At 38.6% G+C, this 23629-nt stretch overlaps 4 protein-coding genes across 9 annotated transcripts; all 4 read right to left on the reverse strand.

Annotated features, from left to right (window-relative positions):
- Nucleotides 1-41: 41 nt before the first annotated feature.
- LOC111803452 (protein BREAST CANCER SUSCEPTIBILITY 1 homolog) lies at nucleotides 42-8477 on the reverse strand. 6 transcript variants are annotated; one of them, XR_015422706.1, is made up of 16 exons: nucleotides 8309-8477; nucleotides 7985-8038; nucleotides 7816-7886; nucleotides 7496-7609; nucleotides 6630-7099; nucleotides 6131-6244; nucleotides 4725-6038; nucleotides 4498-4598; nucleotides 4001-4187; nucleotides 3809-3906; nucleotides 3588-3708; nucleotides 3332-3497; nucleotides 3000-3118; nucleotides 2355-2718; nucleotides 1403-1682; nucleotides 42-367 (listed from the first exon to the last, which is right to left on the reverse strand). XR_015422706.1 is itself a non-coding variant. In XM_087127704.1 (15 exons), the coding sequence occupies exons 1-14, from the start codon at nucleotides 8362-8364 to the stop codon at nucleotides 2368-2370; spliced, it is 3336 nt and encodes a 1111-aa protein (XP_086983830.1). In that variant the 5' UTR covers nucleotides 8365-8477; the 3' UTR covers nucleotides 526-1682; nucleotides 2355-2367. The 6 variants fall into 6 exon arrangements, 3 of the variants coding, with proteins under 3 accessions (XP_086983830.1, XP_023543621.2, XP_023543622.2); XR_015422705.1 differs by having other exon boundaries at nucleotides 42-412; XR_015422704.1 differs by having other exon boundaries at nucleotides 42-417.
- A 781-nt stretch (nucleotides 8478-9258) lies between these two features.
- LOC111803453 (F-box protein SKIP19) lies at nucleotides 9259-11630 on the reverse strand. The gene is made up of 2 exons (XM_023687855.2): nucleotides 11136-11630; nucleotides 9259-10286 (listed from the first exon to the last, which is right to left on the reverse strand). The coding sequence occupies exons 1-2, from the start codon at nucleotides 11471-11473 to the stop codon at nucleotides 9683-9685; spliced, it is 942 nt and encodes a 313-aa protein (XP_023543623.1). The 5' UTR covers nucleotides 11474-11630; the 3' UTR covers nucleotides 9259-9682.
- A 963-nt stretch (nucleotides 11631-12593) lies between these two features.
- Nucleotides 12594-17007, reverse strand: LOC111803454 (uncharacterized). The gene is made up of 4 exons (XM_023687857.2): nucleotides 16211-17007; nucleotides 15222-15446; nucleotides 14419-14799; nucleotides 12594-13264 (listed from the first exon to the last, which is right to left on the reverse strand). The coding sequence occupies exons 1-4, from the start codon at nucleotides 16799-16801 to the stop codon at nucleotides 12800-12802; spliced, it is 1662 nt and encodes a 553-aa protein (XP_023543625.2). The 5' UTR covers nucleotides 16802-17007; the 3' UTR covers nucleotides 12594-12799.
- A 243-nt stretch (nucleotides 17008-17250) lies between these two features.
- On the reverse strand, nucleotides 17251-21886 carry LOC111803455 (CSC1-like protein ERD4). The gene is made up of 6 exons (XM_023687858.2): nucleotides 21345-21886; nucleotides 21100-21254; nucleotides 20739-21014; nucleotides 19200-20044; nucleotides 17904-18159; nucleotides 17251-17791 (listed from the first exon to the last, which is right to left on the reverse strand). Exons 1-6 carry the CDS (start codon nucleotides 21610-21612, stop codon nucleotides 17414-17416), a joined length of 2178 nt encoding a protein of 725 aa, XP_023543626.2. The 5' UTR covers nucleotides 21613-21886; the 3' UTR covers nucleotides 17251-17413.
- Nucleotides 21887-23629: the final 1743 nt, after the last annotated feature.

Genomic DNA, 23629 nt, shown 5'->3' on the forward strand with positions numbered 1-23629 from the left:
CTTGCTTACGTGGCTTTGTTCTATTGGATTTCTCTCAACGGATAAGGTTTTGGGTAGGCGTGGGCCTAGCTTGGTTGAAGCCTGGAAATGGATTGGGCTAATTGATCTTATATATTTGGAAGCCTACTGATGGTCATTGAGCCGAATGGGCACTCGAAGATTTAAAACTACATTCATACGAAACCCAGTCCAAAATTTGTTGTCTATACACTTCCAGAAACAGAAAACAGAAAAACTTCTGTTCAAATATAGCATATTTCTCTTCTCTTGACAGTTAAGCTTAAGAGATTTCAGGAAAGGGCAACACCATCCAACAGTTTCCTTAGTTTTCACAGAAAATGGGGAGAATGGCAACTGATTCCCTCACCTGAGATGTTAAAGGAACGCAAAACAGGGAGTTTTCTAAGTTGATCTGAGCTGCAACAAAGTAGAAGATAAAACATGTGGAGGGAAAATTAAATTTACATGCAAGGCATGTGGATTACACAAACCATCAGAGAAAACATCAAATTCCATATGCTACACTGGGTTGAACATCAAATATCAGTGCTAAGGGTAGAAGTATTCTAACAAAATGTTTGACAATTCTGACGCAAACAGAACGAAATAGTGTTTTTACAAGAAATCGCAGCAATGACGGGCACCATTTAGGTTCCCTTCCCATATTCGAGTAAACTGATTCTCAGCTTCATATCAAGCTTGACACATATTTGCATCGAGCATAAGAGATGTTCTTACAAATATCTCAGTTTCATAATTGCTAGGGTTTTGGCAAATGACACCAATAATAGAAAGTATCCTCATGACTTCCATTTTACCCTATTCGTATGAATACAAGACACCGGTCGTGATTTCATCTACTATCTATACTGCATTATGAATGGTGGTTCAAATTCAATTTTGGTCCAAAACTTTTACAATTACTAGTCCAGGTTCCAGTTGAAGCTAAGAATCAAGATTTCATTCAACATAAATCTTGAGTGCCATGCCATCCCATAGACTAGCATCAAATCACATGTACTTGATCTGAAATAAAGTATGAAAATGAGCCTATCCGATTTAAACTACATGCATTACAGAAACATAACATCATGGCAGTACAAGATAAGAACAGTCGATTTGCAAAATAAAATTTAAATGGCAGTACAAGATGCAATAGGTAGTATTATCGAACGATATAACATACGGTAGAAATTTATTTAAACGATCGCAGCATCTACACAAGGCACCTTCAACAATAATGGAACTAGCGAATAGATGATTGTATGAAGTAATCGTATATTGAGTGTGTATAGGAGGAAACGAAATTATATTACGAACTGAGAACTTACCTGCGGAAAAGACAAAACTGCGAAAATCAATTAAGCAAATAAGAAAAGGTGCGAGGAGAACAAGAAAATACCTCCGAGAGATATGGAGGAGCAAGTCATCGGAGTCGAAGAACTCAATATTGATATCAACAAATTGACGTCAACAGCGTCTATGCATATAATCTCCAAATCGTCCTTGCGGAGCTTACGCCACGAAGAGCAGACGTTTAGCAGGTTGGAAAGGATATCAATGGCACCTAGCTTTAGCAGAATCATGGACATGATGTCTGCAGGCGACTCAAGCCAGTTCCTCGCTACCTCTTCCGAGCTGGGGTTGGAGTCCATGGGAGTAGAAACAATTGACACAGGACCCTGTGTTTTTGTTGGGGAAAGTTGAGAAGAACTGAGATGGAAATTGCGATGATGACATTTTTATACTTTGGTTTCGTTTACAGAGGACAGCGTTAGTTTTCTATTTTCTAAAATTGTATTTGTTCCCTCCAAATTTTCGTGTAATTTTTTTTAATAGCTTTTAAAGGGTTGTAATTTACGCAAAATTAATCAAAGAACTATCATTTTATTTTTTATTTTTTGTATGAAAACATTTTTTAAAAAAAAAATCAAAATTCAAAACAAAGGTTGGGGTGCATCCCATTCTTCAAGCTCGTTCATGGAATTTGTTTAAATCTAATGTAAATTTTGGGATAAATTTTATTCTTATTTAAAAAGAATAAAGAATAAAGAATAACTACAACTTTGCTGGAGAAACAAGAATTATCCGATCAAGGGAAACAAAGAAAACATGAATGATGAATCTACAGAAATACGATGGCAATTAGAGAAGCAAAGAACACTGAATACATCTACACACCAATAGATACAAGATCTGTATGACCTGGTTTATGATATAACATCATTTTACCTTGACATGTTTGGTTTGGCCATTCTCAAGAAATAAGAATTACTGACTCAGTGATTGTATTTAGACACCGCTACATTCTTGCAGAAATATACATATGAGTTCTTTAGGGAAAATATACATACATGGGTCGACCAGTTACTCCACAAGGCTTCTTAATTTACTGCTTGCAATCGAGTTTAAAAGCCACAAATTTGTTGCAACTTTGGCTGTGGCCGACTTAGCAAGCACTTCGGCATTTGATCGCCTGCGATTGAGAATCTCATTCTTTTCACCTGGATTGCACTGATCAGGAAGCTCAAGACTGTAAATGATGAAAACTTGGCAGTTAGGTGAAGAACAAGAGCTGCTTTGGTTGTTGCTTGAAACTGGTTTTCTAAGCAGAATAGTTCCTCCTGCTGCAGTTGCAAGTTGTTGGAGATATCCTTTGTATGAAGGCAAGAAATCTGATGTAAAGAAGAACTTGAATCCAGAAAAGACTTTTGGTTGCTGCAAAGAGTAGACGACAACTGTTAACACTACAATTCGACAATCACCTATTAGTGCAGATGAGTTCATCTCTTCAGTTTTTTCCATTTGAATATTAACTTTTCTGGAAATGCTACATGGTGGCATTTAGAATACGGCAAGAAATATGGCTGCAAAAGATATATGGAAATGTGCGAACACTAAACAGACGAGAAATTTAAGCAGGAATTCAGTTCTAAAGATAGGATAGCAAACTACGTGAACAGGTAAATTAAGACAAAGTATAGGCAAGAGGAACTTACGTTGTTCAGGACTCTCAATCTTCCAAGTTGAGGGCCATCCCTGATTCCATGGACATCTAGAGCAATCTCAAAGCGTTCTTCCTCTATTTGTTCCATGTCTTGTATACAAGCCTTAATCCCTGCACATGGCAATGAGCAAGAATGAATCAGATGCAACTTGTTCCATTCATGTTCCACCAGACATATGTTATTACACCATTTGCCATTGATTTTTTTTTTTTTTTTTTTTTTTTTTTTTTTTTTTTTTTTTTTTGACGGACGACAAATAATTGTTGTTATCATATTAAACTGAAACTAAAATCCAAAAAATCATGGGTAGGAATAGAACTTACATTCAATACCCAATATCCATTTTCCCTCCAAAATACCCATCAAAATTTTGAAGGTTCTTTTGCATGCTCCATTTTCATCCGTTGATGCAATTATATGTGTAACGCTATCATCCCATTTTTGTAACACTGGAACTCCAGATAATCTCTGAAATTCAGCTACAGCTTCCTGCAACTCCGACCATCAGGACACTGAAATTAAGGTATGGAAGAAAAAAGATCCACATGAACAGTGTTATTTTTTTAAAAAAAATGTTACCCTCTCTGCTGTGGTGAGAGCTGAACAGCACAGAACCAATTTCTTAGATGATTCACGAAATGTAAACCTTCCATGATTGCTGATCTCACGTGCAACAGCTATGCATTTAGTGTTCGATTGTCTGCAATTGAGAAGGCAACAAACTGAAGCATATAGAGGGCTGTAATAATTCAAATGCTGACCGGCCAAAACATTTTCCAAATCAGCCAATATTGAAATACCGCTTAGGAGCGCAACTGCTTTTCAGTTCTTGGGGCTCCAGATCCTGGCTTGGCAGTTTAGAATCCGGATGCAGAGGGCATAACATCACAAAATTTTCCTGCTCGAGAGATCAGAACATAAGATGATAGTCATAAAGAAAAAATGTGTGACGAAAAGTTTTGTAGTAAGAATTCAGGTCAAGCAGCACTTACGGTATCCCATCGACATTGAGGCATCAACTTTGCACAAGGAACATGAAAGCTCTTGCGACAATTCTTCTCATAACACCCAAGAGCAGCACCCTTATTTCCACAGCAACCACATTTAATTCTTCGACTTCTACTGAGCTCAGCTTCAAGGTTAATTGCAGTGGAGCCATCGAAATAAACATTGGGCGCCCTGCACATTAAAATAATGACAAAATAGATTTACTGACATCCGTACAGAAAATCAGCATGACAATGATCATCCCTGGCCCCATTTGTATCACATGGGAGTATATAGAAGGTTTGACTTTTAAACACTTACTAAGAGCAACCTACAAATTGGTGGTAAGAAAACCTCGTGCATTTTCACAGTTAACATGCTGAATATTTCCGGAGTTTGTAAATCGGCTTCATTATACCTTAGAAAGTAACTGCTGTTTCTATAAAATTAAAGGAAGCAATTTGAAGTATATCAAGTCGCCAAGTGTGAAGGATTCTTTTACCATTCAACACAATTCCAGTGGGCATGTACGACCTTTGAGTTTTTGATGGCATCTGTATCGATCGGCTTCCCATTGAAATAGTGGCCCATTCTTCCAGAAGCCTGTATCATTTTAAAGATAAAAGTGGCGTTTAAAGCAATTCGCAGCAGAAAAAATTGGGTATAGACAGGTGAAATAGAGAAAATTAAGAATATAAACAGGTAAATGAATAGGCGTAGTTGATCTACCTCTGATTCTTCTGATGAGCGACAGAAAGCACATTGAAATTCATCATCAAATCTTTCTCGTTTCTCTGAACAACCTTTTTTGGTCACAGAATCCAAGTTCTCTGCATCGTCACTGCATCCAAGCTTTTCAGAGAGCTGACCTTCATTTTCCTGAGCACCAACATACTTCCCTTGGGTGATGTTATCGTACTCACTAGTTATTACGCAAATAGAGAAAATTTTCTCTTGTTTCTCATGTGCACTCTTTTGATCAGTTGGCGTAGCAATTGCAGGCGGTGCGGTGATCAAAACAGGATTAGCAGAATTATCGTGCTGATCCTGATTGAAATATGGGTTCTCTTGCAGTTTGTCGTCCACTGAATCCAGCTTTTGTTTCTTAGACTTCATGCGGCATTGGACCACTCTCTGGTCTCCGTGGGCTCCGCCATTCTTGCTACTTTTTTCAGGGAATTGGCTAGCCTTTTCCACTTCTTGAAAAGCTGATACCTCTGATTGAAAATTCTCAGGACCATCGTTTGGAGTTCCTAAACTAATGGGATGGGCAGGAATATCTTCAAGAATTGTCTTATTTGCATTTTTACCGAAGTGCGCTTTCTTCCTGCCTCTGCCTTTCTTGCAACTACTTTCAGGGAGTTCATAAACCTTTTCATCTTTGGGTAAAGCTAATATTTCGGTTCCAAAATTCTTATGTCCACCATCTGGAGCTCCTAAACTAACTGGATCAGCAGGAACATTTTCAGGAGTCGCCTTAATAGCATCAATACCAAAGAGTGTTTTCTTGCTGGCTCTGTCATTCTTGCGACTCTTTTCTGGGAACTGATTAACCTTTTCAACTTCTGGAAAGGCTGGTGTCTTGGTTTTGAAATTCTCATTTGGTGTTGCTAAATTAATTGGAACGGCAGGAACACTTTCAAAAATAGCCTTATTTGCATCAGTATCGAAGTGCATTTTCTTATTGCTTCTTTTGGTACTATTTTTCAGACTACCAAAGCTGTTGATAACATCGTGCTGCTGCTTTTGACTCGAGCATTCAGTTTCGGTGGCCGACTGGGAATATTTCCCAGTAGCGGCTTCTGCCAATCTTTTAGAACATTTCTTCAGAGCAATTTCCTTTTTCTTCCTACCTTTTCTGGTAAGATTAGCACGCGCAGTATGATCCTTCACACTGTTGCCCTCCAGAGGGGGCACATTAGGTACCAAGATGTCCAGGATATCACTAATTCGATTATAGCTTCCATTTGGATTTTGCTTCCTTAGTTCTTCATCAGGGGCTGCTGCCAATAATGATGTTTCAGTTCCAGCAATATCTTCAACCTGCATATATTGATGGCACCAATTAAATGGAGTGTATGGGGAAAATCCTGGTAGCTGTCTGACTTCAGATGATAAAACGAAATCTTCAATACCTGCCGTTTAAAGGGACTTGAACAAAGTTCGGGGGAACAGGCTCTTTGAGTCCATTCAAACATTTCACTATCAAAGAGATCCAAGTCGTTGGATGGCTTGCCACACACTTCCTCCTACATCAGGGAAACGAGATAAAATAAGCAAAATTAGAAACAACAAAATATAGGGGCAGACTAGCTTTGTTTCTTTCCTTTTTTTAATAAAACAGATGCAAATTTCTAGGCTGCCGCAGGCCCACATAAGACGAAAACAAGAGAGGTTGAACGGGTATATCCTGCAGCCTATGTCAGGAATTAATGGTTGCTTTGATGTCCATTTATTTCATATACAGGTTTTCTTTTTCAGAAGGAAGTTCTCAAAATGGTTGTACCTACATTACTTTAAATGTTGAAGTTATTGCAACTGCATAAAAGTTTTGAGATTGATTGCAACTTTGTTGTACTTGCTTAGTAGTCAATATCCACGATGATATAATCACAATGTTTCCAGTAAACTCACCAATGGAGGCTTTGAAGTGCTTTCTTCCAATGAATCCTTGATATCACTGAAGGAAAGAACATTCATTGACATCGAGTCTGTAGGTTGATCCAAATCCGACTCCTGGTTCGACTTTTCATCTTCTTCATCTCTTTCTCTCAACCAAAAAAAAGGTGAAAGAACTGGCTGACCTTTATCCTCCGAAGCATCTGTACCTTTTCTCGGTTCTTCTTCATTCACCTCATTAAGACTACATGCTAACTTTACAGGTCGGGTAGGTGTCTCTGAAAGAGTACGTTGTGGCACCTGAACCCTCTTCTTTCTTGGAAATGAAGGTTTCAGAGGGGAAGAAGCAGAATTCTTCCGCTTGGATTTTTGTATTTTTTGTGGCTCTTTTTTCAAAGTTCTCAGTTCATAAGCTGTTCTCCCACTGGTTTCTGTTTTGAGCCGTTTTGAACCACTGCTATCACCTTCAACTTGTTTGTCTCCATCTTCAGTGAGGAGTAGCAAAGAGAACGAGAGTACTTAGAAATTCTACCAAATTTGAAATTTAAAGACAAGCTAAACCTCACTCCACCACATCCTAAATCCTTTCTAGTTTATAGCTGAAACTTATGGAAAGTAGGGAAAAGAACAGTAACCGAGTAAAAACTCTGGAAGAAAGAAAGAAAACTGGTTTACTCTTGAAAAGCTTTAAAATATTGGTCATAGTTTTAACGAAAAAAAAAATGTTGCCTCAATCTTGATATATTATCTTCACTATGATGGACGAGAAGAAATGAAAACATCTTCTCTTCACGACATCCCACAAGTTGCTTGGCAGGTCATGAAGCTATAATGAGAAAATGAAATCGATTTGTGTCCGTGTTCATGAACTACGATCTTACCAGATAAATTATCAGAAGACAAATTCTGGGTATCAAATATATTAACTCCCGAAGCAGCTTCCATGCTTTTGTAAATGCTCACCAAATTATCCATGTGTGGAGCAGGACGAACTTCTGCAGACAATATTGTAGAAAGAATACGTTAGTAGACGGGATAAAATTAGATAGCAGTCGTATTGATTTTGCCATTTCATTCCCGACTGAACAAGAATGTCAGAAAATGAGCGAACGGAACTTCTACAGAAACAAAAGATAATATAAGATTAAAAAAAAAAAAAAAAAGACACCTTACAAACATCCGAATGTTAATGAAATCATACCTCTTCGCCGATAAGGCACCTTACAAACTGGGCAGTTCGAATCCGATTTCATTGATTTCTCTATACATACACTGAAATTCAAAGAAATGAGGGTTTAGAAAACTTCCTTAACTAACGCCTTTACAAATAATTAAATAGGAATGAAAAGCGATTGTGTTGAGAGGGTTACAAGCAGAATATGTGGTTGCATCCGAGTGAAGCGGCAGAGTTCAAAAGACTGAGACTATAGACAAATTCCGGCAAAAGCGCGATAGAAGTAGCGAAAACAAGATGAATGCACATAAATCAGATAACTATAGATCATCAACAAAGAAATCCATAGAAACATAATCTGAAAATTATCCCAATTCGCCGCTAAGAGAAAAAGTAAATGCAACAGACTTTCTCGTATCCTTATCAATTTTCTTGGGAGAAAACGAAACTCAACGCAAAGAAAGAAGAAGTAGAGAGAGATAGATGATTATAGCATTCAAGAAATTGAGAGGAGGGTTACCAAATTGGGCATTTAAGCTCTATTCCCATCTTCTCCAGATGGCTTGGATCCCCCATTGAGAGAACCAGTCAAGAATAATATACCTAAAGTAAAACGTAGTGAAGAGGGGATTGAGGTACGAAGCAGTGGAAATGTCGGCTTAGAACGAAAACGTAGAAGAAGAAGATGCCGAGGCGCCAAAATTCGACCTCTATATATATATCTTTGAATTTTTACGCGAAACCGGCGCGCGCCTTTTGTTTTTAATTCTTTTTTCATTTGGAATCGCGGCCCACGGGTTAAATTAACATAAAATTAAAAATATTTTAATTTTATCCTTAATTAACTTTAAATAGTTTTAACATAAAATTAAAAATATTTTAATTTTATCCTTAATTAACTTTAAATAGTTTTAACATAAAATTAAAAAATTACTGGTGGGCTAGTCGAATTCTTCCACAACAAAAATTAATGACTACAATATATAAATTTATTTATAAATATTTCATAAGAAGGCATTTAACGTGTAGCTGGGTGACTTTTTTTTTAGAGATCAAAACATAACATTGAAAAAATAGGATCTAATTCATTTGTTGTTTTGCCAAAGTGTTCTTGCTGCCTTGTTCTTCCACTCATGAGGATGACAGGAAGCTGAGAATTAGTATTCTCTAAATGCCAATCATTGCTGCAACTTCTTCTGAAAATACTATTTCATTCTTCTTCCATGAGAGCAGCCCCTCCTAATTCATAGGTACTGATGATGTTTATGGACCTCAAGTCATAAAATAATGATATCAAATCTTCTCAACGCTGCCTCCGTCGCAATTCTCGTCTCCATCGACAAAGAAGAATAAGGATGAATATTATTTGAATATTGCAAACTAACAACGGTGTTAGGAAATGAAAAAAAGGGCAGCATATCTAATCACTGGAATCTCCATCATCATCTGTGAGATATCAATCAAACGAGCAACGCAAATTTATAAAATAACCACTATACATTGCAAGATATATCAACATTTTACAATCCAAGTGATATAGCATAAAATCGATTAGTACAAGTATAAACAAGCATATTTGACACGTGAACTAGTGACTTTACAACATATCACTTGGTTAGTTGAATTTTGATATGTTTCTTAGACTTCCTAGAATTATCTTCATCTATAAACACACAAAATGAAGATACCCAGAAGTTGTTTTAGGCTTTTACTTATTGCATGTAGAAGAGAACAACAAAATTACTTACTCTAGTGGAAAGAGAGCCTCTCATTCTTCTCTCTTGCAGTTCAGCAGTTGCTAGGCTCATTGGACCAACTACCATTGGCAGAGAGGCAGGCAAGCGATATTAGGCAGACCAGGGTTTTCTCTCACTATGCTTCTAAAACCGAACCTTCAATAAAAATATAAGTCTGTATAGTCAGAGAAATCGCTGCCCCCTGAGAATTCATAATAGTCGTCGTCATCAGTCAATAAATCGGTGTCAGACAAGCCAAAAGGGTAACCATAATCCTCCTCATAATCATCACCATATTCAACAATTTCGGTTGAAAATTCATAGTCATCAGTGGGATCATGAGGCAACCGTAAATTTTTTATTTTCTCAGAACATTTTGCACCCAACTGTCCCGCCAAATTCAAATTGAAACACTGGCGTAAATCAAGAGATTCTAAGTCAGGACAACCATCAAGAATGGCCTCCAAGCCCCTATTAGTAAGGCTGTTGCCAAATATCTGAAGGTGACGTAGATTAGGCATATTTTCAGCAATAGCAAGGGCTCCCTTATCACATTCCACCCGTCTGTAAAACTGACGGTTCAGTTTTAGTGATTTCAGAAGAGGGCGACATTGACCAAGAGTTTCCAAAGTTTCCACATCAAATGAACCGAAAGATATCTCAAGATCCTCCAACAAGGGAAGTTTTGAAACTGCTTTAATCAATCCCTCATCTGAGATGCGATTGCAATATACAAGGCGGAGTTTTCTAAGTTGATTTGAACTGCAACAAGTTAATATAAGGAACCGTCAAAATCAAGAAAATACAAATTCAAAATCAAGACACCACATAAACACATAAACCATCAGAGCTTTGTCCATAAGAAATAGCCCGAGAGAATCTTTCAGTCCCCCATGACTTACAAGAGGCCCCTCTCCTTTCTCACTAGTGAAAATTCTCTATTAAATGGAAGACCAAGATAAGACAAATTAATGGAATTGCAAATGCTCCATGTTCATTGGGTTGAACTTCCAATATCCGTGCCACGGGAAGACGATTTTAATAAAATGTCTGACAACTGTGATGGGAAAAAAATGAAATAGAATTTCGACAAGAAGTTGCAGAGCAAGAGCCGGCAATTAGGTTCCCTGTCTCAGGTCAGAGAAAACTGATTCTAAGCTTCACATCAAACTTGTCACCCTCTACATCATAAGGTAACGTAAGGCAGATTATCTATCCATAAACATGATTATTACATGCAATAAATGAATTAAATATATATATATATATATATATACTAATCTATACAAAGCCATATAAATGGTTCAGTTTCAATTTTGGTCCTGGATGTTCGCCCTTATTCGTTTGTCTGTATGCTTTCACGTTAGACATGTGCATTACAGAAACATAAAATAACAAAGAACAAAAGCAGATTTTAAATAATAAAAACTAGAACAAAACAAATAGAGCAGCACGTTTGAAAAATAAAATTGAAACAGCACGTTTACGTAATGGCCAGAACATTCAACGCTATTCCATTACAGTAGAGATTTTAGGTTGATTTATCTCTATCCTATAGGAGAACCTTACGAAAATCTAAGATAGTGATTCTAAAATTAAACAATAACATACCTCTGAGTAATATAGTGGAGCAAATCATCGGTGCCAAAATGCTCAATGTTAATGTAAATCAATTGGCCACAACTACGGTCAACAGCCTGCCTGCACATCTCCTCCAAATCGTAGTCCATGTCCCACCAATCACCGGAATAGCGCATATCGACGACGCGCCACATGAGAGGGTCCTCACAGATCTTACGCCACGAAGAGCAAACGTCTTGAGCGTTGGTGAGAATATCAACGGGGCCTAACTTCAGCAGAATCATAGACGTGACATCTGCAGGCAGTTCAAGCCAGTTCCTCGCTTCCTCTCCTAACGAATTAGGGCTGGAATTCGATTCCATGGCCATGAGCAGAAATAATTGAAACCAACAGAGGAATTTTGGGATGGAGATTGCAATGACCTTGAGTATGAACTAGGGTTTGGATGAGAATGCGAAAAGATGCTGCTCGCATTAATCGCATCCAAGTAACTTTGCCTTCCTGAAATTCTAATGGGCAGCACTTGCAAAACGGTTAAATTATAATAAATAAATAAATAAATAAATAGAATATTGGGACCTTTATTACCCCGCTGTTTAATCGAATATCGAAATACGTGGATTTCTAGATAATTATATCCATTTAAATCATAAATATTAATGAATAATTAATTTAGACACTTTATTAAAAATTTATTTTTAAAAATAAATAATTAATCTATATTAGACAATAATGTAAGAATCACCTTTTTCACTACTATCATCTTCCTCTATTTTTTTTTACCTTATTTTCAAATAATTACATAATTTTTGTTTATTGAAAAATAAATTAATTTAGGTGATTTTGTGAAAAATAATAGTTTAAATTCCTTCCATTATTAAAAAAAATAATAATAATAAGATATAAATTAATATAATCATTAGTTTTTTATGAAAAAAAAAAAACATACATTATTTTAAAAATAAAGTTACATTTTATCCTTTGCTATGGCATCTGTAAGACATGAGAAAAAAAAAAAAAAAAACTAGAAAACATTTAAACCTAACATGGATTTTGCAAAATAAACAATTTTTTTTTTATTTTTTATTTATGAATATATAAGATCCCACGTGAGAAACAGTAAACGAAACATTACTTATAAGGGCATCAAAACCTCTTCCCCAACGGACGCGTTTCAAAACCTTGGGAGAAGCTCAAAAGGGAAAGTCCAAAAATGACAATATTTGCTCAACCATGGGCTTGAGCTATTACAAATGGTATTAAAGTCAGTCACCAGGCAATGTGCCAGCAAAAACAAGGAGCCCTCAAAGGACCTCTTCCCAACAGACACGTTTTAAAACTTTGAGGAGAAAGGGAAGGAGGAAGCCCAAAAAGAACAATTCCTATTATATTGGTTAGCGGTGGTAAACCTAGACTGTTACAATTTTAGAAGCAACAATTTTAGAAGCAAGTAGCTTTGAAATTCCAAGGGTTGTCAAAAAAGAGATATCCAACTAAAAGATTGGTGTTTATAAAGGGCAATGTATTAAGAACTTACCAACTTAGTTTGTGAACTTTCGTCAGTCTAACAACCTCTTCATATTCCAGCTACAACACTTAAGAAACAAACACAACAAAACTGCCTTAAAGGTGGTTCGGTATAACTCGATGAACGGGGCGCAAACGGGAAAATGATGATGACTTCACCGTTATATCTAAGCTTCAAAGTCCAAGAAAATATGCAATTTTTGCAGAAGCAACTCGCGAGTACCGAAAGGGAGCTTTTCATAAGTGATCCAATCTTTCTCAAGAACACCCGACTTGGCACTGTTCAGCATCTCGTCATGGAATGCAGAAACAATGAGATAGATCGACGCCCTCAATACGTCTGCAATTGCATATGCGTTCGAGTGCAGCGGACCGCTTTTCTTTTTACCAACTGAAGAATCTACTCTTCTAATACTTGATGTTGCCCATTTGATACCAGCCGGGCCAAATAGATCGTGTGAAGATTGTATATAAGTCTTCTTCCCCATCAGCACTTCAACAGCAAGCAGGCAAGACAACAGTGTTGACATAACAGTAGCATTACTACCAGAGAGCTGGGCAACCCCGAATTGATCTTCCACATGTGAGCGAGCGGTCAACATAGAAACCGCTCGGGCACACCATGCATACACCTGCGAAGTTTAGCAAGCATCATCGGTTATATCCAATAGCCACACAGATGTTCACAGTAACGAATGGGAAAAGAACACAAATTCAAGCAAAATAAAGACGGGATAGATAGGACTGGATCACAGTGGCTCTTAGATACAGATACCATGAGGAGGCCCCATATGATAAGAACAGAAATCTAATGGTCATGCTGTCTTCTACATCGGGCAAGCATAAGAATTTGAAAGTGAATGCATGTAAATGAGTTTGTCAATCTTAAAATGCTTACATTTGCTTACCAAGCCGTCCTGAGAAGGAAGGTGCCACGACATTGAAAAGTTCTAACTAAAATAAGATATTGTCCCAAAACGCATCTGCTAGAAAGAGGTTTCCACACTCTTACAAGAAATACTTTGTTCCCCTCTCCAATCGATGTGGGATCTCACAATCCATCCCCCTTGGAGCCAGCATCCTCACTAGCACACCACCCGGTGATTGACTCTAATACCATTTGTAACAACCAAAGCCTACCGCTACCCGCTAGCAGATATTGTTCTCTTTGGGCTTTCCCTTCTAGGCTTCCCCTCAAGATTTTAAAACGCATATGCTAGGGAGAGGTTTCCACGCCCTTATAAGGAATGCTTTGTTCCCCTCTCCAACCGATGTGGGATCCCTTGAGGGCCCAGCATTCTCACTAGCACACCACCCGATGACTGGCTTTGGTACCATTTGTAACTACCCAAGTTCACCGCTAGCAGATATTGTCCTTTTTTAGTTTTCCCTTCTGGGCTTCCCCTCAAGATTTTAAAACGCATGTACTAGAGAGAGGTTTCCACACCCTTATAAGGAATCCTTCGTTCCCCTCTCCAACCAATGTGAGATCTCACACTAACGTTTAAACCGTTTCACTTGGTATTCATAAACATGGCTTAGATATCATGCATAAGGTTCCAATATTGTTCTTGTGCAGTCATGAACAAAACTACATAAAATGTGTACCATAATACTTAGATATCATGCATGATAAGAACAGAGTTGACACTGATTCCAATCCAGAGAAACCTATAACACTGCAGAACTCCCATGGAGATTCAAAACAGCCCCTGCCCCTCCTCCAACAAAAATGAAATAAGCAATGAAGAGAATAGTTATAGTGCAATCAAAATATATCCCCAACCTGAAAGTTCTTAAGAGTTTCCAATTGTTTCAAGTCGAAGTGAGAGTCCTTTGGCGGTAATAACTGTTTGGATAGTTGGGAGGTTACGTCCACAGCACCTTCCAAACCTTCACCCAAGTTCAGGGCAAACTGCTCCAGAGGCCTCAATGATATGGATACAACTCGCTTGTACGTCTCGCCCGATTCTTCAAAAAATGCAGCTCTTCGCCATATATCGACATTAGTCTCACAAACCATACAGAGATCAAGAAATGCAAGATATTGCAAAAGAGACCCTGGGTTGCTGTCGTCCAACGCTGCAAAGAGGTACTCGCTCGGATTTGTTTCCACAGCTGCAGATCCCTTTGGAGGTGCAAAAGCAAACCTCTTGGTGTGTAGAACCTAAAATTATAAAATACACACAGTGAAGCACAAAACTGGAGTTAAGTCTAGCTCTTTGTCATAACTTTTTATACAAATCTAGTCCATCTGAAGCATAAAACCGCTCGTTTTCTTTCCTATAAGATGGACGGGATAGACTCCCGTAACTTTGGAAAAAGTTTCAATTATGCTCCTAAACTTCGAAACTTTTGAACCCTTGAACAACCCTTTGATAAGGATTGTTGCGACACCTACATAATTTAGAGGAAAAACATGACCAGAGAACCCACTTAGTTAAGAGTGTGCATGATTAAGATACATGATTTAAGTAACATATCATAAAACTTGTCGTTCTCCAAGAAATTGTAGAACATAAAAATTGTGAACGAAATAAGGCATGAGATTATAATGCCATTAACATATTATATGAACAATGAACTAACCCGATGTAAGTGGTGAGTCAATTCCCAAGAGAGAAATACTGCAAAGCTTCCAATGAGTAGAATGGCCTGGTTAGCAATGAATTTCCCGACTGTAGCATTGCTCTTAAGTTGATCCGGCAGAAGCGCCATTAATACTGCTGAAAGTAGGAAAGCTGCAGCAGAAAGTTTGGAAGCTAACATGGTAGCTGACGGAAAACCCATCTTAAAGCTGAAAAATGGGGGACGCTGTTGATAAAAATAGTTGCAATCAGTAAACAGGAGGCTTGAAAATTTGACCATGAAACATGCAAGAACACAAATATCAAAGATAAGTCATGGTAGCTTAAGCCCACTGCTAGTGGATATTGTCTGTTTTGGCCCGTTACATATCGCCGTCGTCCTCACGGTTTTAAAACACGTCTACTAGGAAAAGGCTTCCACACACTTACAGAATGTTTTGTTCTCCTCTACAACCGATGTGGGATCTCACAATCCACCCCTCTTGGAGACCAGCGTCCTCACTGGCACACCACCTGATGTCTAGCTTTGATATCATTTGTAACGGCATAAGTCCACAACTACTAGATATTGTCTACTTTGGCTTGTTACGTATCATCGTCAGTCTCACGGTTTTAAAATGCATTTACTATAGAAAGATTTCCCCACCATTTATAAGGAATGTTTCGTTCCCTCCTCCAACCGACGTGGATCTCACAAACACTTGCTAGCTAATGATTGTATAGAGAAATCTTCACAATGAACAGATATGCATAATTGTGACCATAAACAATTAACAACAGACAACTCTGAGAAAGAAACGCATTTACAGAAAAACCTATACAGATTAATCATAAGTGATACCCAAAGAAGCAGTAAGGTGTGCAGCACTCAAAATCTCCAAGTTCTTTTCTTATGCATCCTAAGATATATGTATACTTATTCAATATAGTTCCCAAACAGAAGATGAAACGATTCTGATTGAAATTACAAACCAAGGACCAAAAAGTAACCTGTATGATTGGAAACGTTAGAACCCATCTCTTCTTGTAGACATAGAAAAGGCCATAAATCAGACCCATCAAAAGACCCGTATGCCACGCACTGCTAAGATCATCTGATTTCCCCCAACATGTAGAAACCGCCGCCAAGGAACCCGAAACGGCAGTTGCCACTACAAACAGCACCAGATAGAACGAAACCATAGCCCGACGGCGAAAATCCTTGGAAGCCGACGCCGATGAGGCATTGTCGCCGCCTGAAACCACAAGAAACCGAACGAGCACAAAAGCGAGCTCGAGCGGCGCGGCAGGTCGTTCGAACTGGGGCGAAGCAAGAAGAGAGAGTGAAGCAGAGAAGAGGAGTTGAGAGAGATGAAATGTAAGAAAAGTAAGGAACCCAGTGAGCAATGAAGCAAAAGGGGCTGATGGGTTCCCAGACCCACTTGAGGAATCGCTAACAGAAACAGAAGAAATGGGTGAAATGAAGATTTTGAAGAGGAAAAAGACGATGGTTGAAGGAATGGACTGCCAAATAAGGAAACCCAGAAAGCGATTCTTGACAACCATTTCTGGGGGTCCGAAGAACAGAGAAGACGAAGGCATTTCACTGAGTTTTTCTTTGCAAATTCAAAATCGAAGCCCACCGCGATCTTTGTAAGAATCGCAGAAAGCTGTTTCGTGAGGAATTTAGGCGCGGTTTAACTGGGATGCTTCCAAGGCGGCGCCAATTTGCATCTCCAAATTCAATTGTTTGTAGCGCACAAGGCACAACAAGTACAAGCTCCTTTTAGGGGGGAAAACGCTGAATATGATGAGCTTACCGCACCTCATTTTTGTTTATAATTTGCTTTGCCCAAAATTATTCTTACACATTAAGTCATCGCTTAAACAGTCTAAAGACCATGTCGTCTTTGAAACAAATAGAAACAAAAATCATTTTGTTCATCATTTTCAAATGAAATTCGATTATAAATATTTGTTATTTGTTATTGGTCCATGTCGTCTGTGAAAGATTTTGTTTATAAGCTTAAATTTAAAAACGAAAAAATCAATTATCAAATATACGATACATTAAAAATTGCTATAGAACATTCATTCTTCTTTTACACACGATTTGCCTTTCACAACCTAAACGTCTTGATCCCTAATGCAAACTATCAACATTCTTCATACAACTTTTACACAAGATTTTAACCATGAACATCGAAAATTCTACTAAGCAAACGATCCTGTTCTTGAAGCCTGGGATCGTGCATCTTCAAATTGGTCGTCATCGACTTTCTCGGAGCTCAAACTTGGTGGAACGAAAGATCTAAACACTTGCTCCATATTCGGAACTTCCTTCAACTCATTACAAGCGACTTCGAGAGCGGTATCGGCAAAAGCTCGGTAGAATTTAGTGTGACAAATGAAGGCAAATATCAAGGAAATTATGGGGAGCGGAATTAAGATTGGAGCGTAGAAGAATTTCTTCACCCCGAAGAAACCGAACATGGTAAGTTGGTACAACAAGAGTGATGCTATGATACGGTTGAATATATGAGGCCATATTCTTCCATATGTCTCATAAGCAGGAACATAAACTTTGAGTGCCTGTAAAACAAGGTCATACGTTAGCACAATAACAAAGCAATGTCCAAAAGACAGAACACATCGACACAGTCGTTATAGTTCGCCACTCGGTTTTACGATTGTTTTACGTTACCTGATTACGAAGAATAAGCCATCCAAGACCGAAGTATATGACGCTAAACGGGATGATCAAAGGTGTCATGATGGAGTAGCATAGGCCTATGGTAAAAATGAGCAAGTCACCCGGAATTCTAGTTCCATAACCAAAGTCACCAGGAGTCCAAGCATCCTTCACATCAGCTTCACATTTGCAAAGGAATTTCTTCTTCAAATGGAATATGATAAGAGGAACTATCCTAGATAGTTCGAGACCGTAACCAACGAAGAACCTAACAAGCCAAACAGACTCGAAATCAGTCGATAAATTTAGATTCTTAAGCTACACTGTTTAGAAATAGAGAACTACTAAGGGTATCAACATGATTGTTTTTGTAACAGCTCAAGTCCAATGCTAGCAAATATTGTCTGCTTTGACCCGTTACGTATCGCCGTTAGCCTCCCAGTTTTAAAACATGTCTACTAGGGAGAGGTTGCCACACCCTTATAAGCAATGTTTCATCCCCTCTCCAACCGTTATGGGATCTCACAATCTACCCCCTTGGAGGTCAGTGTCCTCACTAACACACCACACGGGCGTCTAGATTTGATATCATTAGTAACAGCCCAAACCCACCCTGCTAGTAAATATTGACCTCTTTGGCCGGTTACGTATCGTCGTCAACCTCACAGTTTTAAAACATGTCTACTAGGGAGAGTTTGTCACACCCTTATAAGGAATGTTTCATTCTCCTCTTCAACCGATGTGGGATCTCACTATCCACCCCCCCCCCCTTGGGGACTAGCGTCCTCTCTGGCACACCGCACGGTGTCTAGCTCTAATATCATTAGTAACAACCCAAACCCACTGCTATTAAATATTGTCCAGTTTGGCCCGTTACGTATCGCCTTAAGCCTCACTGGTTTTAAAACGTGTCTACTAGAGAGAAGTTACCACACCCTTATAAGAAGTGTTTCATTCCCCCCTCCAACCGATGTGGGATCTCACAATCCACCCCTTTCGGGGTCAGCATCCTCGCTGGCACACCACACGGTGTCTGGCTCTCTCTGATATCATTAGTAACAGCCCAAGCCCACCGCTAGCAAATATTGTCCGTTTGGCCCGTTACATATCACCATCAGCCTCAATTTTAAAACGCGTCTACTAGGGAGAGGCAACCCAACCCTTATAAGGAATGTTTCGTTCCCCTCTCACAGTTCTAGATGATCACTAATATATGCATGATATACAGAAAATGGAACAAAAGTAAGGCTACACAAAGAGCGAAAGACGAAACAACGAAATCGAAGGATCTTAGAATGAGAAGCTTACTTGAGAGCCACAAAGGTAAGAAAGAAAGTTGCACTGCCTGGGAGACTGCTAGCCAACAAGGGAACAAGAGAGTTTGGATCCTTCTGAATGTCCTTGAATGTTTTAAACAGTGCACCACCCAAAGTGACTCCAAGGAAAACATTCAACACAGTGAAATAGAAATATTTCCCAGAAGCAGCCCTCTCAGCATGTCCCTCTGAAGGAATTCCCTCAGATTTAGATAGAAAAAGCAGTAAATTGGGCAGCACAGCCAAGAAGATAATCAAAGCTAATTGAGGCAAGTAGGCTTCTAATACTATTTTGACTGCACTTATGTTCACAACTGGCTTCAAAAATGGCAGCAACTTAGTCAAGTTATTGAGTGTGGTAATGGCAGAAATGATACCAATTGGAATCATGTAGAAGAAAATCATCAGTGCCACAATGACATACACAACATACTGCCGAACTTGCCTCTGAATAAAGTCTATATAAAGATTAGGCCAGATAAGCTGGCGGGGCTCAGGAGCTGGTAGAACGGTCCATTTATCGACGATTTTCGCGTGCAAGTTTTGCGCTGCAGAAGCTGCAGTTGCTCGGTTGTTGAAGAAGACGAAAGCAGCGTTCTTCTGCTTCTCTCTGAGAGTAGTCTTTTGTTCAGATTCCAATTTTCGGACAAGCTCATTGATCTCCTGGGAGTAGAATTCTATGCTGTCAACCTTGTCCCCTATAAGACCAAGGAAGCCAGTTTTATGCATTGGTTTTGTACCTTCTGGCTTGGCTTCCGTTTTTGAAGCTGCAAATACTGCTTCGGATCGTTCAAGCTTCCTCTTGTATCCTTCCAGCTCCTCCCACAACTTATTAACCTGCTTGTCATTTGAACATCTACAATATGTCAAATATAAATCACATGTGGCCCGTTACGTATCACCGTAGCCTCATGATTTTAAAACGCGTCTACTAGGGAGAGGTTTCCACACCCTTACAAGAAATGTTTCGTTCCCCTCTCCAACCAATGTAGGATCTCACAATTCACCCCCATTGGGGGTCAGCGTCCTCGTTGGCACACCGCCCGGTATCTAGCTCTGATACCATTTGTAACAGCCCAATCCCACCGCTAGTAGATATTGTCCGCTTTGGCACATTATGTATCGCCATCAGCCTCACGGCTTTAAAACATGTCTACTAGAGAAAGGTTTCCACACCCTTACGAGGAATGTTTTGTTCCCCTCTCCGGCCGACGTGGGATCTCACAATCCACCCCCTTGAGGGCCTAGCGTCCTTGCCGACACATCACTGGTGTCTGACTTTGATACCATCTGTAACAACCCAAGCTCACACGGTTAGTAGTTATTGTCCACTTTGGCCCATTACGTATCGTCGTCAACCTCACAGTTTTAAAACGAGTCCACTAGGGAGAGGTTTCCACACTCTTACAAGGAATGTTCCGTTCCCCTCTCCAGCCAACGTGGGATCTCATAAAGACAATGCAAATACACAACAAACTCAACTCATAGCGACAAGTTAGAATCACAATGCTGCACGGTACGTCGAACAAACCTCTTTGTTGTCTGTAACGATCATGGATCGATAGAACGTATCGGGATAGATCTTCCTAAAAAAGGAATCAACTTGTTCCTTCCTAGTTTGACCTTGAGGAACTGGAGGGATATCTCTAACAACAATGGCAAATTGTTCAGCCTTTACTTCAGGAGTCATTAAAGCTTCAGCTCTCAGAGCTGAGATATGATTATAAGCTTTCCATGTCAAGTAATATGCCACAAAGGAAACCCAGTAGGTAGCTAATAAGAAGGCCCAAAGACGATTACTCCCCAGCTGCACATCAAAGCTCAAATCTAAGAATCAAAACAACAAAGAAACGCCAACCCTCCAAAATTCTTGATACATTAATGTTGCTTACATTGACATTTCCCATAGATAATCTGTCAAGTTCATTGAAAGTCCCAACACTTAGGGTATCATTCTTTTTAGCATTCTTGATACCATCATCAGTAGCAGCAACCGGCATAAGAACTGGCAGAAGAACAACGGCAGACAACACAAAAATCCCCAGCACTGGAAAACCAGAAACAGGGCAGCAATAGAATAAGAACCCAACAACCTTTGAAGCTAAAACGTGCAAGTGAAAAAGAAAGAAAGACAAACCAGTGGATAAAAACACAAAGTAGACAGCAGAATCAACCCCCGACATCGAAATCACGTCCTTCTCAGAAGAAGACAGAGCTTCCTTAATCCAAGCAAATGGGCTCCGTGTCCTGGACCCGACGGTCGGATCCAGACCCTTGAGGATCCGATTTGGGTAATAAATGACATGGTTGCCAGGCTTTGAAGAAAGCCAAGCGAAAATAAGCATCAAAACAAGAAATATCACAAAAGACGTCCCTAAGGACACCAAAAACGAAGAGAAATCCATCTGGGTGTGTCTCTAAAACCCCAAATCCGCCCAAAACCGCCCAAATCCTTCAAGTCCTGAGTGAATCTGGAGATACCCACCTCGAGAAACTTCACCACACTCAGAATTATTTTAGCATTTAAGGGTTTCTTTTTGGGGTCATTCAACGAGGGACAAAGTAGCCGTTAAAAAACGGTGGGTGGGGGTGGGATATTTATAACAAGTGGGATGGCGTGGAGAAAGAGTGAGCTCAGAAATCAGGGTGTGCACTGTGTAGAAGCGGATAAGGCGGAAAGAGAGGGATTGAAGGCGACGGGACAGGACTGGGGACAAGTGTAAGAGACGAAAAACACCTTCTTTTCTTTCCATTTATTTTGGAATCAGGTGCCTTGCCTCCAAAGTCACCTCTCCCTTCAATCCTATAAATTCCTCAATTTACGTAATATATTTCAAGATTCATAATTGAGGATAGTTTATAATGAAATTCTAGTAATATATTTTTCAAAATGCGACCTTGTTTTAGCTTACATAATTAAATTCAGTCTTGGATTCACTATTTAAAACATTTTTCAATTAAAAGAAATAAACTTTAAGAGGCAAAGTTGCTTTAATGAGCTTAATTTTTTCAATTAATTAATTTTTTTTTTATCTATATTATTATCATCGAAAGCTAGATTCTATTATTGGACGACTAAATACATGAAATGACAATTTTTTCGAAGGACGAACCATTCTTTTTATGGTTTGATTTTTGCATTTTCTTTCTCATTGTTGTGTTGGGTTTTTTTATGGAAACACTTTTTTTTTTCTTGTTAAACAATTTTTTTTATAAAGATTTTTTCAAATTACTATAAATTAATTTAATAAATTTACAGCTGTAATACTGTAATTGATTATCTCAAATAATAATTGAAACAACGTCAATTATAGCAGCAATAATAATAATAATTAATCAGATGGATCCGTATAATAAGCAATTCTGAAGCTTTGACTCATTAATTGCGTCACATAATTTATTAATATTATGCACCAAATAATTTTTAACTAATTTTTGTTAGTTTTAAAATATTTATAAAATGTGGAAATATTATGTTTATGTGTATATATAATTTAGTCTATTGAAAAACCCAAAAGGGTACTATCGACATTGCACAAGCTAGGGTCATAGATTTTCCGTGATTGCAAATTCAGAAAGTACAGTCCAATAGCAACACCGTTGCCCACGTCTCTGTCCCAATCACACGCCACGTGGAGAGCTACTCTGGCATGAAGACATGGGAGCGAGTAAGCATTATTCTGTACTCGCAGAGAGTTGCCCCAATAAGAATCAAAACGGCGAGCGTTCAACAGCCGTGGTAACGGCCGCATAAAAAGAAAACCTTTGCTTTGCTTTAATTTCGTTTTACTTTTTGGGGAAATGGTTGTCGTGAATGACACGCTCCAGAGCTGCCGACAATAAAGTGGGCCCCATAGGTAGATTTTGTCTCATTAATCTTTGATTACGCGTCCGGACAACGCGAGAGCCAGCGAGGCAGACGGGTGTCGTGTGTGCAACAATGGAGGAACAAAAACCAAGTTTGTAACTGACACGTCGGACGGTCCTTGTCACGTACGAATATATGTATTATATCCACATAAATGTATTTGTTTATTCTTAATTAAATAAAAAAACGTGAAGTTGTTAATCAAAAGTATATATATATTAACCGATTTAGTTCTATTATAAATATAAATTTTTATTTCTAAAAAAAAAAACGTGAAGTTGGGAATGGGTAAGAATAATAAGTTTATGGGTTGTTTTTAAATAATAATAAATAAATAAAAATATATAGAAGACATTGTTTTCATTATTGTTATTATTATTGTGATTATTATTATTTTGAATTTTAGAAGTATATAGGTAAGGTAGAGCCAATGGGAAGGAAAGAAGGTTTGTGACATTACTAAAAATCAAATAAAATCCTTTTCTTTTGCAAATTGGTCATCCTATCATATCATTTCTACTCATTAATGCCATGAATTACGCGCTCAAAATCTT

The sequence above is a fragment of the Cucurbita pepo genome, chromosome 10 (assembly GCF_057944985.1).
Source record: "Cucurbita pepo subsp. pepo isolate OVF chromosome 10, ASM5794498v1, whole genome shotgun sequence".
NCBI lineage: Eukaryota > Viridiplantae > Streptophyta > Magnoliopsida > Cucurbitales > Cucurbitaceae > Cucurbita > Cucurbita pepo.